This window comes from Rattus norvegicus, chromosome 17, assembly GCF_036323735.1.
Source record: "Rattus norvegicus strain BN/NHsdMcwi chromosome 17, GRCr8, whole genome shotgun sequence".
NCBI classification, from domain to species: domain Eukaryota; kingdom Metazoa; phylum Chordata; class Mammalia; order Rodentia; family Muridae; genus Rattus; species Rattus norvegicus.
In genome coordinates this window covers 41948690-41966290 of record NC_086035.1, presented here as the reverse complement: position 1 = coordinate 41966290, position 17601 = coordinate 41948690, and the positions used below count along the sequence as shown (strand labels likewise).

Below are 17601 nucleotides of genomic sequence, written 5' to 3'. Positions count from 1 at the left end.
ACCACCACCATTAAGTCCTCATCTGCCATTCACTCTCTTGTGCTTTTATCAGGAGAAACGTATTTTTGTCAGGTGGGCAAGATGGACCTGGGTAACAACTATTCAAAAAGAGCAATACCGGTATGCTTAAGAAGTAATTCTGACAATATATTTGTTGTAAATCTTCCTGCTACCCAAGTGACCAGACTTTGTGGTCTCTCACTTTTTAAATTGTTCAAAGTGTAGCCTGAAGCTGGAACCTGAAAGAGATCTAAGGTTGACAATATATGTGGAATGCATAAGTATGAAGTGCATATGAGTTAGGAAAATCTTATTTTATTGTCAGCATTATTAGCAATAGCTGGATGAGGGCTATATATATATTAAAGAGGTTCCCTTCCCCTTAGTACTTTCTAAATGTACAGGGTGATTTGTCATTAATTTGAGAACAAATTAAGTAAATATAGTCTTTGATTTCTACCTTAACAATCAATTATAAAGTTGCCTATGAATTTACTGTACAGGCCTAGAGATGATGAAGAAATATGTAGACAAGATAAAAACATGAATAAAAGTTGCTAAGTAATTTTTGTAGATAATGACCATGGGTGAGGTTGAGACACATTTTCATCCTGAGAGTGGTTCATAAGTCATCTTAATAGTGCTCTAATATTTTCTCTGGAGTTTGAGGATTGGACAGTCTTTGATCAACTATGTTGACAGTCTTAAATAAGAGAGGTATAAGAGGATCAGTAAGGTAAAGCCGAGAGTCCTATTTTCTTGTTCTGCCTTAATTTCACCCATTTAAAACAATGAGTTAATCGATAGTAAAGAGGTGGCTCTGATGGATGGTTCTGGTCTTTTCAGGTTGCTTAGTTCTGGAAACTGAACAGTAGTCCTCCACCCCAACTCCTAGGCCACACTGTCATTGTTTGTATGAGGGAAGTGGGAAATGCAGATACTTCCTCTGAGGACATCAGGAAAATGAACTCTGGACATCATGGAAGAGCTCGGACTTCTGTTGAGAAATATTGGAATTTTGGTATTAAGGTCATTATGGAATGCACTTCCTTTCATTGTGATATGAAAGCTTACTCTAAAAGGTTTGCTGATAGTTCTCAAGAATATTTTAGGGGCTCATGGCCTCCCCTACGGTCCTCCAAGTGGTGTTTTGAGACTCTCACTTGAAAGATCCTGACAGTTGACACTTTGTTTCATTTCTTTTTTTTTTTCTTTTTTTCAGACCTGGGGACCCAACCGAGGGCCTTGCCGTTGCTAGGCAAATGCTCTACCACTGAGCTAAATCCCCAACCCCACTTTGTTTCATTTCAAAGCACAAATATCTTTTCCTGTAGAAAAAAATAACTAAAAGATTGCAATATAGCCAGGCCACAAGGTAGTAATTATTTCGGATATTTGCTTGTTTGACTACTTTTTCAACTAGCACCTGCTAATCACATAGACACTAGATAGTCTATATATATTCTTTTGAGCCGTGTGGAGCTTCCTAGCGATTTTCTCAGAGGAATTACATAGTACAAAAGTGTTTATTATGTACTTGGAACTTAATTATTTGCATTTCATACCCCATAACTGTCATAATTAAAGGCACAATTTTTTTTGTTGTTCTTGTTGTTGCTTGTTTGTTTTTGTTTTCTTTGAAAGAAAATGGGCCTTTACTGGGCAGGCTACTGAGGCCCACCTGCTGGATTGGAAATCAATTACAACTTGACTTCCTTTGCCTTTCCTCGACTTTACCACAACAATTGTAGTTAAAAAGGTTTCAAGGTTTCTTAGAACTAAACTCACCATTGTCTAATGCTCCCTTTCATAGTCAATATGTAGAAATGATTTCAGTCACACCCTTTGTTCTGTCAATATATTTAACTCTCAAAAGGACAAAGTGATTCTCGTCTATATTCCCAGAACAAAGTAGGGTAAAATAGGGGGATTGCTATGAATTGGGAGTTAATCAGGGTATAAGTTTCAGGGCAGCCAGGTCTGTATAGTGACAGTGTCAATGAATGATTGAATGAATGAATGTATACATAAAATAGATTCACAAACCGAGGCTGGAGAGACGGCTCAGCAGTGAAGAGCACTTGCTGCTTCTCCAGAGGACATGAATTGGATTCCAGTACCCTTTTGCTGTCTCCAGATCACATCAATATTTAACTCTACACCGGGGGCTTGAGACTATTTCCCAGTCTGTGAGGACACCAAATACATATGGCAAACATACATCCTTTATCTTAAGTAAAAATAAAACAAAGCCCTTGAAATTTGCACATTAATGCAAGCAATGATATTAAATAAGTAGTAGCTGGACAGTACTTTGCCATCTCAGGCCGATTTTTCAGTACATACAGTTTTCTCAGTTGCAGTCTGAACTGATCAACTGTCAAGAATAACGAGATAGAATTAATCAAGACTAATTAGAGCAACTCAAGTCCACTTTAGTTTTAATGAATACTGGCTTTGAGTCCTTAATTTTTTTCTGAAGACTAAAAGCCCCAAACTCTCCATTGGTTGGGCATAGTGGTTCATGCCTTTAACCTTAGAAATGGGGAGGAATAGGCAGGTTCTCTAAGAGGTCGAAGCCACTTCAGACCACTCAGTCAGTGCGTTCCAAAAAAGCCAGAGCTACATAGTAAGACCCTATCTGGAAAACAATCACGAAACACCTATAGCAACCCTCCATGAAGCTATTGGCAGAACTTTATATTTTTTACTCATCTTACCTATTCTATCTACAGTGCCAGAATGTTACGTGCACACCAACATATATACATAACTTCTAACCATCTTGTCAAACAATCACAATTTCGTTGTCTAACGGATATTCTTCCAAACCCTTGGCAGAAAGGCAATCTCAGGGCATTGTGATTCATATACACACACACAAGACATGAGGAATGTCCTCGTAGGCAACCTGGCAAATTTGAGATAACTGACTCCTTCATTGAAGATAGGAGACCATTGATACGTAGAGGTTGATTTTAGCTTTGTAAACCTAAGGATTATATAGCTTTACAGCACCTTACTGAAGTAAGTAGATGGCTCTGAAAAGAGCCTTTGTTCTTATAATCAGGACCAGAGACTAATCTCATTTACTTCCCCTTGGCCTTATGGTGGCTCTCGGTCTTCTTGGGCAGCAGTACGGCCTGGATGTTGGGCAGGACGCCGCCCTGCGCGATGGTCACGCGGCCCAGCAGCTTGTTGAGCTCCTCATCGTTGCGGATGGCCAGCTGCAGGTGGCGCGGGATGATGCGCGTCTTCTTGTTGTCTCTCGCCGCGTTGCCCGCCAGCTCCAGGATCTCGGCCGTCAGGTACTCCAGCACGGCCGCCAGGTACACCGGGGCGCCGGCGCCCACGCGCTCCGAGTAATTACCCTTGCGCAGCAGACGATGCACTCGGCCCACCGGGAATTGCAGGCCGGCCCGGGAGGAGCGGGTCTTGGCCTTGGCGCGAGCCTTGCCGCCCTGCTTGCCGCGTCCAGACATCGTTATGCAGAAGCGTAGAGCCAACTAACAATAAGAACAATATTATGAATGCTGTGTCCTCGCAGACCCAATGGGATGCTACTTATATTCCTAGATGGAAGTGGAAAAGGTAAGGTGTGATTGGATAAAATTATCTTTCTCTCTGCAGCCAATAAGAGAAGAAAAATTCAGTATATAATTTGCATAATGAGTCACTAACTGGTCTTCAAATCACAGTTGACTACTTTTGAATCGCTTATTTGCATAGAAGCTCTATAAAAGCCCTGAATCAAGCCCTCTATCATATTGCACTTCCTCGTGTTTTAACTATCCTGTTATCATGCCTGAGCCTGCGAAATCCGCTCCCGCCCCGAAGAAGGGCTCCAAGAAGGCCGTTACCAAGGCCCAGAAGAAGGACGGCAAGAAGCGCAAGCGCAGCCGCAAGGAGAGTTATTCTGTCTACGTGTACAAGGTTCTGAAGCAAGTGCACCCGGACACCGGTATCTCTTCCAAGGCCATGGGCATCATGAACTCATTCGTGAACGACATCTTCGAACGCATCGCGGGCGAGGCGTCGCGTCTGGCGCATTACAACAAGCGCTCGACCATCACGTCCCGGGAGATCCAGACGGCCGTGCGCCTGCTGCTGCCCGGGGAGCTGGCCAAGCACGCGGTGTCCGAGGGCACCAAGGCCGTCACCAAATACACCAGCTCCAAGTGAGCATGGAGAACTTCACTTTGAACCAAAAGGCTCTTTTCAGAGCCACCCATATTATCACTATAAGTGGATGTGATGCTTAATTTACCGACTAGGTACACTTAAAAAAGTAGCCAATAGACGGAATTTAACAGCTCATTCTGAGAAGTTAAGTGCCTCTCAAAAGAGCCTTTTCGGTAGGAGTGAGTTAGAGCAACTCAATTGGAGCTGGTGTACTTGGTGACCGCCTTGGTGCCCTCGGACACCGCGTGCTTGGCCAGCTCCTCGGGCAGCAGCAGGCGCACGGCCGTCTGGACCTCCCGGGACGTGATGGTAGAGCGCTTTTTTTAATGTCGTTCACGAACGAGTTCATAATGCCCATGGCCTTGGAAGAGATACCGGTATCCGGGTGCACTTGCTTCAGCACCTTATACAGGTACGCCGAATAGCTCTCCTTGCGGCTGCGCTTACGCTTCTTGCCGTCTTCTGGGCCATGGTAACGACCTTCTTTGAGCCCTTCTTCGGTGCGGGAGCGGACTTCGCGGTGTCAGGCATATTAAAACTGGAATTTCAGAATTATAGCCTTAAGGCCACCACGATCGTCTATTTCATGAGTCCGCATTCAAATGAGGCTTAGGAACGCTAACCTATGATTCGTTTATGATGTCTATGCCGTCACCCGAATTCTTGCCCAGTCGAAGTTCGCGTCGGAATGTTTCCCATTGGTCTAGAACAAAAAGAACTCAGCCAATCACATAGTCTTTTTCGAACCCAGAGAAAACTATAAGTGCCAAGCTCTCGCAATTTTTTTTCCCTGGTTCTTCTCCGGTACAATTTGTTGTTTATCATGTCTGGACGCGGCAAGCAGGGCGGCAAGGCTCGCGCCAAGGCCAAGACCCGCTCCTCCCGGGCCGGCCTGCAATTCCCGGTGGGCCGAGTGCATCGTCTGCTGCGCAAGGGTAATTACTCGGAGCGCGTGGGCGCCGGCGCCCCGGTGTACCTGGCGGCCGTGCTGGAGTACCTGACGGCCGAGATCCTGGAGCTGGCGGGCAACGCGGCGAGAGACAACAAGAAGACGCGCATCATCCCGCGCCACCTGCAGCTGGCCATCCGCAACGATGAGGAGCTCAACAAGCTGCTGGGCCGCGTGACCATCGCGCAGGGCGGCGTCCTGCCCAACATCCAGGCCGTACTGCTGCCCAAGAAGACCGAGAGCCACCATAAGGCCAAGGGGAAGTAAATGAGATTAATCTTCTGAGAAAAAAAAAAGGCTCTTTTCAGAGCCACCACTTCATCATTTGAAAGAGCCTTTTCCTGACTTTTCTAAGTAGTCCTAGCAATCCTTCCATTTTCACCTTCCTATTTATTTTATAAGACTTTAGAAATTAAGATCCGTAATAAGAGTTAAAATATGAAGCATGTTTCAGCATTATTCTTAGTAAAGTCAAACGGAAAGTGATCTACTTTAGTAACTGGTAATTTTTTATAGTAGGGGAGTTTTTTTTCAAAGTGCATTATTTTTCTTTGATACAAGTAGGACAAAACGTCATGGTTCTGTACTATTCTGCATTGTCACCTCAATTAAAGACTGTGGACCTATATTTAACGTTGTAGAATGAGCTTTTTTTCCTTTTCCCTAACACTAAACGAAAGCCCTTCCATTAAATGTTTTTAGGGAAAAGTGCTCATTCATTCAGATAAAAAGCGATTTTAAAATTACTGGTTTTTACTGTTAATACTTAAGAGTTCCTCGAAGTTTTGATTTTTGACGTGTTCACGTTGCTTCGACCTTTCTGGAGAGAGAAAAAATGAAACATCTACTTACTTAAATAATCCCCTATAGCTCTGTGCCTTTCAGAAGAATTGATGAGGTTTTGGAGTCACAATTTAAAAAATGTTAATACGCAAACAGCATGAGTCCTGACAAGTACAATTGTGAAAGCTGTAACAGAAGCTTAAATTTATAAAACAAGATCAAAGCGATTTATTAAAATTAATGGGGCGGGGCCTGGAGAGCCATATCACAAAGCTACCAATAAGATTGCTGTTCTACTGTGCTGTCTTGTCCAATGAGAGCGGGACTCTCTCGCTTTATATATTTGAACTCCGGCAGCTGTTAATTAGTTTTCCCTGTGCCGGAAGGTTCTGTTGATTTCTTTCTATGGCTCGTACTAAGCAGACTGCTCGGAAGTCCACCGGCGGCAAGGCTCCGCGCAAGCAGCTGGCCACTAAAGCCGCCCGCAAGAGCGCTCCGGCCACCGGAGGCGTGAAGAAGCCCCACCGCTACCGTCCCGGCACCGTGGCTCTGCGCGAGATCCGGCGCTATCAGAAGTCCACCGAGCTGCTTATCCGCAAGCTGCCATTCCAGCGCCTGGTGCGCGAGATCGCTCAGGACTTCAAGACCGACCTTCGCTTCCAGAGCTCGGCGGTCATGGCTCTGCAGGAAGCGAGCGAGGCCTACCTTGTGGGTCTGTTTGAGGACACCAACCTATGCGCCATCCACGCCAAGCGTGTGACCATCATGCCCAAGGACATCCAGCTGGCCCGCCGCATTCGAGGGGAGAGGGCGTAAGGGATGGGGTGAAATTTGAACACAAAGGCTCTTTTCAGAGCCACCTACAAGATCTCTAAAAGACTGTATATTTAGCCTAGTAAGAAAAGAAACCTGTAGGCCCTTCTTTATTTACTATTATACTGTAATTGTCTGCAACATCTTTTAAGGCCTGTAAGGTTTGTATTTTAAACACTAATCCAAATCATGGCCTACCCATATATTCTAGGGTTTGGGGTTGTTGGTCTTTGTGTTAACTGTTAATTGACAATGGCTGGACCTTTGTGTTTCAATTATTTTGAGTTACTTGCCTTTGGGGTTTTGTGGAAGCTCTGGCGTCAAGGTCCGAATCCTGCCTTAGGAACCCTATTAGAAGAAACTCCTTAGAACCCCTTAGAAGAACCTTTAGAACCTCGGACTATAGGTTCTGACTACTAGCTCTGCCTCCTTTTCCACCATGGCTAAATACATGTCATATCTCTCGAAATACGTTCATTTTTCTGGAATTTTGGGACTGTGTGCCCCTGCAGGACTTGAGGCTAGGCAGGACTTGAGTTGACAGGACCAATTGAAGTTAAGCTGTCCAGCAAGAGAGGATTAAGGGATCCTGCTTTCGGGTAGGTTCCCAACTTACTCCTCTTGAGTGCTCTCAGGTACAATGTTTTAATTCTGAAATGGGTTATAACTCAGGATAACCACCACAGTGTGAGAGTGGATGTTCACACTTGCCATTCCTGGACTCAAATGGTGATGCAGGGAAATGGAGGAAGTTGGAGACAAACCTGGGATACAAACTTAAGTTTAGGTTTTATCTGGGTTCATAACGTTGTCTTTAAAAAGGAAAGAGAGAAAAGGATATAGAGAAATTGTTAAGAGTACTTTTTGCTCTTGCAGGGAACTCATGTTTGCTTCCATGTCAGGGGAGCCAGAGTTGCTTATAGTTCCCATTCCTGGGGGACTTCGTGCCTCTGGGGGACCCTTGTGTACATACCAAGCACAGACATAAGTATACACAATTAACAATAAGTATTCAAAGGATGAGTGAAAATCCTGAGGAAGGACAACACTGATTTTTACTCTGGATTGCTGCATCTTTGGGAGTTTCGTGTTTTCTTTCTCCAGTGTTCAATCAAACAGCCCCAAAGCATTGTGCTGTATTTTGTCTACTTGACTCACACGAAGGTCACTTGAGGGAAAGGAAACTCACCCAAAGAAATGCCTTTATCAGGATGTCTGTAGGCAAGTTTGTAAGACATTGTCTTGATTGATTGATGTGAACAGCACAGTTCACTATGCATGGTGCTACTCTTGGGCACATGGTCCTATGTTTAAGTTGAACAAATTTTGCAGCTTTCCTCCATGGTCTCTGATTCTAGTCCTGTCTCCAAATTCCTGCCTTGAATTCCTGCCCTGACTTCTCTCAATGAGGGACTATGATGGGGATATGTTAGTCAAATAAACCCTTTCTTCTACAAATTGATTTTCATCATTGTAACAATACAAAATGAACTAATATAACCTTCATCAAAGACTGAGTCTTTCAGAGAGCTGAGAGGCATCTTACTATCTAAAACAATTCTATACATTTTAATATAATATATGATATTTTAATGTAACATATAATTATAATATAATGTGTAATGTGTTATCTATCTATCTATCTATCTATCTATCTATCTATATCTATCTATCTATTCATACAATTTTTTTTTCTGTTACAGGATTTCCTGTGTGATAGCCCTGGCTGTCCTGGACTTGCTTTGTAGACCAGGCTCGCCTCAAACTCACAGAGATCCTTCCTGCCTTTGCCTCCTCAGTGCTAGGATCAAAGGTGTGCACCACCATGCCTGCCTATCTGCTTATGTTTTTTATTGTGGGCTCTCTAGGAAAGCATACATTCTAGGGATTTTAGACCTAAATAACCTCTTGGTTTTTCCATTGAGATTTACTTTAATAAATCAATATCTGCTTTGTATTTTAACAAGGCTATTTTTTTTTTTTAATCCACCACAGGCATCACAGTAACAGATACCCATCATTTTCTGATTGGAAAAATCTATTGGACCAGACTAATTATTTTAATAGATTTCTGTTGACTATTTGGAGGTTGGATTTACTTTGGTATTTCCCATGTTCAAAATCTTCCTTCCTTCCTTTCTTCCTCTTCCCTCCCCCCAAGAAAACAAGAACTGTAGTAGCAGTTGTCCTCACTCCATTGTCAGAAAGTCTTTCCCCCTCCATTTTCTGTGGTCACACTGGGACATCCTGGCTTTACCTTTTCTGTTTGGAAAACAGCAATGGTGCCACCCTTTCTAACGTGGCTCTTTCATGCTTGCTTTTTTTCATCACCAAATGCAATCTATCACATTTGGTGAGTTTTTCAGAAAATTCATGCTTATCTGCCATTATTTAGACTTTCCATCATTTGTGACTGTGCAGGGACAGGAGATAGAGTGGAAAGGGAAGCCGAGAAGACCCCCCCTCAAAAAAAAGCTGAAAAATTAGCATATGGAAAATAAAAATTGTTATGAGGAGGTTTGGAAAGCACCATTCAGTCCCTTGCCACATCTGTCACTCTTGGAGAACAAGTACTTTATAAAGCTTGAAGGTGACCTCAAAAAACCACCACTTGGAGATTTGGAATTCCAGTGAGATTGAACTGTAGGAATCTACAAACAGTGTAACAGCACTATGTGAATGCCCATGCTATTCAGATGTCTATTCATGAGACACAAAAGCTCCATTTCTTTATATAGCTTTTTGCTCTGGTTGGCTTCCTTCTCTGGATACATGTTGCTTAGTAAATTGTCCAGGCTTTTGATGCAACTGTATATCTCTATTCAGCTTTTGTTCTTTGACAGAAAAACATGTGAACTTTAGAAATCTGTTTGCATTGACCTAGATAGATAATTCATGTCAGGCATGATAACTGTTCATGAGAAAATAAAGGAACATGAAATTTCCTATACTCTTTCATGTTTGAGAGATTTACCAATACAGAAGAGTGAATACCACTTATCAATGACATGAGTGTACAGATCTTTTAATGTCTGCTCCTAAGACATAGAAACGTGACTATAAAATTAGGATGGCAATCTCAGCTCACAAAACAGAGTGGGAGGATGGTACAGTAAAGACTGAGTCTCTGGCACTCTCCTGGCTATCTTGGAAGATTTCAAAGCTGATTCAAGAGAAATATCTAGTCTTACTGAGAGGTTATTTGGCCCGTGACCTTACAGACATCTCTCCATTATTAATCTCTATAAGGTTTCACAGCTACCCCTGGGAGGAATAAAAGTGATGTTTACTAATTCTCTACAAAAACCTGTAAGAATAATTGAATGACAGAAATTATAATAGTACCATTCATCTCCAGACTCTTGGACATCTCTAATATGTCATTATAAGGAACACAATTTTATTTCAACACCCCCCCCCCCCACGGCCCTTCTCCCCCATCTCTCTGTTCTTCTCTAAAAAAACCTTACATAACCCAGCCTATTCTTCTATTAGTTCTTTTTTTGGTTCTTTTTTTCGGAGCTGGGGACCGAACCCAGGGCCTTGCACTTCCTAGGCAAGCGCTCTACCACTGAGCTAAATCCCCAACCCAATCCAGCCTATTCTTACACTTACTATGTACCTGAGTATTATTTATACCTGACCTTCCTGCTTCAATTTCCAAAGCTGGGATTACAGGACTATGTTACCATCAGGCCATTGTATATAGATAGTCCCAAGGCTCAAACTCAGGGATTTTATACTAGTCAAGCACTCCACTTAGTAAATATTCACATAAACCTTTAATGTTTCTCTCTGAACATTCAGAAACTCACACTCTTTGAATTCTGCAGGGCTCTTTAAAAGGGTGATTCTGAAACATTGTTTTGGGTCATAGACTCATTTGTAGAGCAGAGGAAACTATTCTGTGCCCTTCTAGAGAGTAATGTAGCTCTGGAGACCAATATGTAAGTATTGACTCTATTAGCATTTTATGGAAGTATTTTAAAAATCAACTTGGTGAGGTATTATTATGCAACTTTTCACATGAAACCATCAAATCCTTTGACTAAGAACTGTCAGTGTGTGGTGGGGTGGTGTGCATGATGTTTTGAGGTATGTTTAACCATGATGTGCTAAGGATAATAGATTTTCTGTGTAATATTTATTGACTAAAAACATACACGCAGGAAATCCTGAGATTCATTGAAGGCATAGTAAAAACAGAGAGCACCACTCCCATCCTCATGCCCAGAACCCCTGACGTCTATGTGTAATTAAAGCACAAGATTCACACCTTTGGGAAAAATATCCACAACATCTTTTAATCTTTTAGCGCTACAGTCCTGCAACATTTTGAGGCTTTACTTCCCCCTAGTTAGCCTGAATGCTTAAAAAAAAAACAACAACAAAAAAATCCCAGCAAACAAACAACAAAACAATAAAACACAGTTCAGATTTGTAGGCATTCCTAAATCAATAAAAATCTCAGAATGGGAAATAGGATATGTTCTTAAAATTGTACTTAAAACCTTAGACGCAGTGGTTCTAAACCTTCTTAATGCTGACACCCTTTACTACAGCACCTCATGTTGTGATTACCCTCACCCATAAAATTATTTCACTACTTCTTAACTGTAACTTTGCTGCTGTTATGAATTGTAATGTAAATGTCTGATAAACTACTAGGGGAGGGGGGTCCTGATTCATAGGTTCAGAAGGCTAATAATGTATTATTTTCTATTTGGCTCTTCCTTTCTATATTTCTATATTTCTATCAGGCTCTACCTTTGCCTCAGGCCCCGCCTTGTCTTCTCAGCCTTTTCATAGGATAAATGCAAGAGGGGCGGGAATTGACTGTGGTTTCCGCCCCTTCCCTTCCTGTTTTCAAACAGGTCCGCCATGGTACTATAAAAGCAAGGAAGGGAATCTGTTAATACCACTGTGTAGTGAGTTTCGTCATTAGTCTTACGGTATGTCTGGACGCGGTAAAGGCGGTAAGGGCCTGGGTAAAGGCGGCGCTAAGCGCCACCGGAAAGTCCTACGAGACAACATCCAGGGCATCACTAAGCCCGCTATCCGCCGCCTGGCCCGGCGTGGCGGAGTGAAACGCATCTCCGGCCTCATCTACGAGGAGACCCGCGGTGTGCTGAAGGTGTTTCTGGAGAACGTGATCCGCGACGCCGTCACCTACACGGAGCACGCCAAGCGCAAGACCGTCACCGCCATGGATGTTGTCTACGCGCTCAAGCGCCAGGGCCGCACTCTCTACGGCTTCGGCGGCTAACCTTATCCATTTTTTTTTTTTTTTTTACTTAACATCATTCAAGCCAAAGGCCCTTTTCAGGGCCACAACCTTTTCACTTCAAGGAGCTGAGCTCGGTTTGTGAAATTTTGGCCTGTGGGGGGAACGGTGATATTAGCAGCACCATGCACTGCGTCCTGCAATCAGTAACTTCTAGAACTATATAATCTCAGGTAGTTAATACAGTGAGTAAGGATTTTACCCCTTCCTATTGTAGGACACAATCCACTATGAACCTTTACAATACGTCTTAGCCCTGGACTTGGTAGTTACAGGGTGGCCCCCAATTTGATAGCCACCTGCCTGAGCACGAGAGCCTAAGATCATGCCCGAATAGGTTTTTTTTAAAGCATAAACTTGTGGGCTAGGAGTTTTTGTTCTGTGCATAAGTCCAGGTTTTCCAGCATTTACATAGTGGCTTTTACTCATTTGTAAATCCAGTTCCAGGGACCTTACTTCAGAGAGGATGGCTCGAATACATGTGATGGGCATACAGGTACAAGCTACCAGAGAAAGGATATTTAGGTTCTGGTCAGCAGTTAGAGATAGAGATAGAGATAGAGAATAGAGATAGAGATAGAGATAGAGATAAAGATAGAGGTCAGCAGTTAGAGATAGAGATAGAGGTAGAGGTAGAGATAGAGGTAGAGATAGAGATAGAGATAGAGATAGAGATAGAGATAGAGATGAGAGAGAGGAGAGAGAGAGAGAGAGAGAGTGATTGATTGCAGAGTCAGAAAGTGGGCCGAAGTGATAAAATCTCATGGCTGCTCAGCTTGCTGCGATTATGTTGGGGGGGTGTTGAAGTATGGGAATGAAACTGATACATCTCATCAAAGGAAAAATTCTCCATATATCTCTAGCTTGGCTTAGGGTGAAATCACCTAGAGTGGTCCTAGGGGTTTCCATTTGGCCAGAGAGTCTATTTTCCTGACCAGGATTTTTTTTTGTAATGGGCCTTCATTGTTACTTTAAATTATATTCACACATAAAACTTATACAAGTGTTTAATCTGCTCTTATCAATAGTTTTCTGGAACAGGGTTGTCTTAGGGTTTTATTGCTGTGAACAGACACCACGATTGAGGCAAAGTCTTACAAAGGGCAACATTTAATTGAGGCTGGCTTGCAGGTTCAGAGGTTCAGTCCATTATCATCAAGACAGGAGAATGGCAGCATCCAGGCAGGCATGGTGCAGGAGGAGCTGAGAGTTCTATATCTCCATCTGAAGTTCTGCCAGCCGAGCTCTCTCTTCCAGGCAACTAGGATGAGTATCTTATAGCCCACACCCACAGTGACATATCTATTCCAACAAGAGCACATCTCCTAAAGTGCTACTCCCTGGGCTGAGCATATACAAACCATCACAGGGATGAAGGCATGGGAGGAATGGAGTGGGTGCTGGGACTGTGGGTCAATGCGTAGTGTTTATTTAGGCAGGCCTAGCATTTTCTCTCCAGTGTGGCCTTGGTGGCTCATTCTTTAATATCAGCACTCAGGAAGTAGAGACTTGAGGGTCAGAGGTCATCATATGCTTTTCAAGGCCCTTAAGGTATAGATGTTATCCTGTCTCAAAACCAACCCCTCTAATCAATCCAGTCCTTGGAAACCGAGAAACATTGACTATGTATATTTCCTACTTGAGCTTTCTACAATTTCTTTCCCTGCCTCCCTTCTTTCATTCTTATCATGGCTTCTCTGTGTAACAACTTCGGCCTGGAGCTTGGTCTGTACAGCAGACTGGCTTCTAGCTCACAGAGATCTGCCTGTCTTTGCCTCCCAAGTACTGGGATTAAAATCATGGGCCACCATGCCCAGCTTTCTCTAACTTCCTAATCTGTAAAATAAGCACCAGAGATTGACATATAAATCTTATATCAGGAAGATTATATCTTATATCAGGATATCAGGTCCAGGACTTTATTAACTTTAGTCAGCGTTATCAGTTGTTCTCAAAGAATCACCAGAGAATAAACATCAGTGTCCCCTGAGAACTTGGAAAAAATTTTTTTGTTTGTACATTTGTTACCTTTATATAAGTTTCAGGGGTCAAACTCAGCCCCTCAGGCTCACAGGGCACTTGCTTTAGCTATCCTTCCAGCCCTTCCCTTTAAGAACTTCGGTGGGGGCGGGGGAGACAGATAGAGATAGAGATAGAGATAGAGATAGAGAGAGAGAGAGAGAGAGAGAGAGAGAGAAAGGCACCCAGACCTCATAGTCAATAAAAACAAGGTTTTTGGCTTTGGATCCTGAGACAAGTTAACATGTTTTACATTTCAAAGCAGACCTGGCTTCCAGGTTCTCCCAGCACCCATCAGTCTTTACCTGGCATATCCTGTCCCCAACCTGGCTGCCCTTCCCCCTGAGACTCCTCCCTATGTAATCCAGACATTTTGATCTCCCTGCCTTCTCTTTCCTCTCACTTTTCCCTTTCTGTTCTGTCTTGGTGTGCACCCTTTCTCTCTTTCTCTACTTAATCCTCTCTGTCCATGGTGACTTCTCTGGCCTTGGGGCCAGTGAACTCACCTGAGAGCAGCTTCCCAATAAACCTGCATTTAATATAATCCAGTCTGGCTTGAATTCATTCATTTAGTCAGAGAAGAAGTAATTTATCAACCAATATGTCCTTCAACAAGCCCAACAGACAATACTCACATCCACTTTGGAGTCTAGATTTTCTTTCTTTCGTTTTTGTAACTATTTTAAAGTAGAATCTCACTATAGGCAGGCTAGGCCTTGAAAGATAGTTTAGGTAGAGAAAATCTGCACACAACAGAAACCAGAGGGATCATGGGGAATTTCAACCAGTGGGAAAAGATTAAAAAACAAAACAATCAGGGGAGAGGAACCCTGCAAGATATGAGTTTGGGTTTTATGGAGAGCTAGAGAGCACTACTTCACTGCAATTCTGGTTTTAAGATCAGTGGGGATGACTGAAAGGCTTTGAGCAGGCTTAATCAGGAATTCTTTAATAATGAACTACAACAGGCTCAGAGGTACACATTCCAGTGCACAGCAGGCAGTCAGGCTGAATTCCCTGAGGCCAGCCTGGTTTATTGAGCTTCAGAATTTGTTCCAAGAAACAAACAAACAAACAAACCACAAACAAGAAAAGAAGAACCAATATGGTAGTAGTTTACATCTATAATTCCATATTTAGAAAAGTGAAGCAGGGGGATTGTTGAGTGTTTTAATTTGGGCTTCATAGTTGAATTACAGGGTAGCCAGGGCTACAGACTGAAACCTTGTTACAAAGAAAATAAAGTCAAACAAAACAAAGGGAAAATATTACCATGAACATTTTAACTCACAGGGATGTTTCAGTATTGTTTCTAAAGTCACTGAGTAAAGTTGACTTCTAAGTTTTAAAAACAGTGAAAAGAAAGGAAAAAAACAAAACAAAACAAAACCCAAACCCCATAAATGTGTGTGTGTGTGTGTGTGTGTGTGTGTGTGTGTGTGTGTGTGTGTGTGTGTTCTGCTTGCCCTGGAATGTCTGTAGGTCAGAGAGCCTGTTTCTTAGGTGCTTTCCTACCACCATGTGAATCTAGGGGACACAACTCAGGTGTTCAGCCTTCACTGCATAAAACTTTATACAGTGAGAAACCTCCTGGATTGCAGCTGCAATTCTGTTACTTTAAAATAAATCGTTTCTTTGTATTTACTTTTAAAGTCTCCTGGATTGCAGCTGCAACTCTGTTACTTTAAAATGGATAGTTTCTTTGTATTTACTTTACCTTTAAAGTCTCCTGGATTGCAGCTGCAACTTTGTTACATTCAAATGAATAGTTTCTTTGTATTTACTTTACTTTTAAAGCCTAGGAAGGTTGCATAAAGGGACTTACCCAGCCTCAGAAGGGAGCCGTGAAAGAGGCTGGATGGAGGGAAGACTGAAGCCCTCTGGAACTGTGCCTTTAGTTCCATCCCCAGCACCGGTGATACTTCCAACATCCAGCACTTTCTGATACTCCTACTTCTTATTTTTTCTTCCCAACAAGACTTGGCCAGGGTCTTTCCCTGCTGGGACCAATAGCTCAAACTCAGAAGCGGTAGACTCCAGAGCCTGGCAAATTAAAGGAATGGGAGTCCACAGAGCCACACCTAACATTCCATAGCCTTAACTTCATAGAAAGTGATGTGGTTAAATGCTAGGAAATGAATTTTTTCCCCAGTTCTCTTTATAAAACCGAATCAGGAGAGGGCTTTGGAAATTTTCATGGTGTTTAAAAACTACCCAGCAGTTCAGGAAAGGGAAGGAAATTAAATGCTTGCAGGCCTGCCTATTTCCCTTTTAGGTTTACAAACTCCTCCATTTCCTGTAATTAAACAAAGTGAACGTTTTAAAAAAATGGAGACCTTGTTGCTTCTCCCAAATTTAGTTCATATACAAAAGCCTTGTAATCCAAAAGCTCTAGGCCAGGAGGCCTTTGGAAGTGAGGACCAGATTAAGAATTAGGAGCGGTAGACCTCGGGCTGGCCCTTCATTGGTGAGACTTTCACCCGGCTGAACTGAGCTCTATCCAGGGCGGCGCCGCATAAAATGGCGACTCGAGCATCACCGAAAACCAGTTGAACAGACTAGCTCACAATCCTGCATCTTGATCGAAACTAGGAGACACTGGTTAATTAGGTTTATGTTGCTTAGCTAAACCAGATAGTGAACCCACGGTTCTACTGTCTTCTTGTGTTGTTTATTCCCCAGTTAGACCAAGGACAAAAGCCCTGATATATGTGCCATCAGTTTGTACGCTCCGGGACTTTTCCTGGAACTTCACCTACGGTAGATGCTAATATTAAACCTAAAGTCTAGCTTGTGACCCATTAATGAACCGTTCCGGGCTCATTATTCCAACAGTAGTAAGGAAATGTACCCTTTCTACTGCAGTACTCAATACCTTTACGTAGGATATTTGGCAGTTTCCACAGAAGTAAGAAGTGCTTACAATACTTGAGCCTGAACCGACAGGAACCACGAACAAGCGCATAGCTCTCAATTGTGAACTCTTAGGTGGCTCTGAAAAGAGCCTTTGGGTTACGAGTGAGGTAGAGGAACTCACTTGGAGCTGGTGTACTTGGTGACCGCCTTGGTGCCCTCGGACACCGCGTGCTTGGCCAGCTCCCCGGGCAGCAGCAGGCGCACGGCCGTCTGGATCTCCCGGGACGTGATGGTCGAGCGCTTGTTGTAATGCGCCAGGCGCGACGCCTCGCCCGCGATGCGTTCGAAGATGTCGTTCACGAACGAGTTCATGATGCCCATGGCCTTGGAAGAGATGCCGGTATCCGGGTGCACTTGCTTCAGCACCTTGTACACGTACACGGAATAGCTCTCCTTGCGGCTGCGCTTGCGCTTCTTGCCGTCTTTCTTCTGGGCCTTGGTAACGGCCTTCTTGGAGCCCTTCTTCGGGGCGGGAGCGGACTTGGCGGGCTCAGGCATCTTCAGGTGTCTTTCTCGGGAAGAAAAGGAGAATGAATTCTGCAGCAGGGTTTGTTTTTTTGTAGGCAGTCTCATGCAAATTAAGTCTTACTTTCACCCGATCTGATTGGTTAGAGGTTACAAAGGACAGTCTATTCTCCCATTGGTCAAACTCTAA

At 43.2% G+C, this 17601-nt stretch overlaps 5 protein-coding genes across 6 annotated transcripts; 3 read left to right on the top strand and 2 right to left on the bottom strand.

Annotated features, from left to right (window-relative positions):
• Nucleotides 1-2993: 2993 nt before the first annotated feature.
• On the bottom strand, nt 2994-4758 carry Hist1h2an (histone cluster 1, H2an). Of its 2 annotated transcripts, XM_063276447.1 has the most exons (2): nt 4630-4758; nt 3033-3506 (listed from the first exon to the last, which is right to left on the bottom strand). In XM_063276447.1, the coding sequence occupies exons 1-2, from the start codon at nt 4711-4713 to the stop codon at nt 3090-3092; spliced, it is 501 nt and encodes a 166-aa protein (XP_063132517.1). In that variant the 5' UTR covers nt 4714-4758; the 3' UTR covers nt 3033-3089. The 2 variants fall into 2 exon arrangements, with proteins under 2 accessions (NP_001100824.1, XP_063132517.1); NM_001107354.1 differs by lacking the exon at nt 4630-4758 and having other exon boundaries at nt 2994-3600.
• H2bcl2 (H2B clustered histone like 2) lies at nt 3775-4205 on the top strand. The gene has a single exon (NM_001408933.1). The coding sequence runs from the start codon at nt 3802-3804 to the stop codon at nt 4180-4182; it is 381 nt and encodes a 126-aa protein (NP_001395862.1). The 5' UTR covers nt 3775-3801; the 3' UTR covers nt 4183-4205.
• A 223-nt stretch (nt 4759-4981) lies between the features above and the next one.
• On the top strand, nt 4982-5568 carry H2ac23 (H2A clustered histone 23). The gene has a single exon (NM_001408932.1). The coding sequence runs from the start codon at nt 5006-5008 to the stop codon at nt 5396-5398; it is 393 nt and encodes a 130-aa protein (NP_001395861.1). The 5' UTR covers nt 4982-5005; the 3' UTR covers nt 5399-5568.
• Nucleotides 5569-6281: 713 nt separating this feature from the next.
• On the top strand, nt 6282-6751 carry H3c13 (H3 clustered histone 13). The gene has a single exon (NM_001408683.1). The coding sequence runs from the start codon at nt 6320-6322 to the stop codon at nt 6728-6730; it is 411 nt and encodes a 136-aa protein (NP_001395612.1). The 5' UTR covers nt 6282-6319; the 3' UTR covers nt 6731-6751.
• A 10263-nt stretch (nt 6752-17014) lies between these two features.
• Nucleotides 17015-17478, bottom strand: H2bc6 (H2B clustered histone 6). The gene has a single exon (NM_001409097.1). It carries the CDS (start codon nt 17442-17444, stop codon nt 17064-17066), a length of 381 nt encoding a protein of 126 aa, NP_001396026.1. The 5' UTR covers nt 17445-17478; the 3' UTR covers nt 17015-17063.
• Nucleotides 17479-17601: the final 123 nt, after the last annotated feature.

What these genes read in the sequence shown, in the direction of transcription:
- H2ac23 (NM_001408932.1), top strand. Translation starts at nt 5,006, where the DNA reads ATGTCTGGACGCGGCAAGCAGGGCGGCAAGGCTCGCGCCAAGGCCAAG.
- Hist1h2an (XM_063276447.1), bottom strand. Translation starts at nt 4,713, where the DNA reads ATGCCTGACACCGCGAAGTCCGCTCCCGCACCGAAGAAGGGCTCAAAG. An exon ending in CCCAGAAGACGGCAAGAAGC is followed by an intron (nt 3,507 to 4,629) that starts GTAAGCGCAGCC and finishes TCTTATTGTTAG; the next exon opens with TTGGCTCTACGCTTCTGCAT.
- H2bc6 (NM_001409097.1), bottom strand. Translation starts at nt 17,444, where the DNA reads ATGCCTGAGCCCGCCAAGTCCGCTCCCGCCCCGAAGAAGGGCTCCAAG.
- H3c13 (NM_001408683.1), top strand. Translation starts at nt 6,320, where the DNA reads ATGGCTCGTACTAAGCAGACTGCTCGGAAGTCCACCGGCGGCAAGGCT.
- H2bcl2 (NM_001408933.1), top strand. Translation starts at nt 3,802, where the DNA reads ATGCCTGAGCCTGCGAAATCCGCTCCCGCCCCGAAGAAGGGCTCCAAG.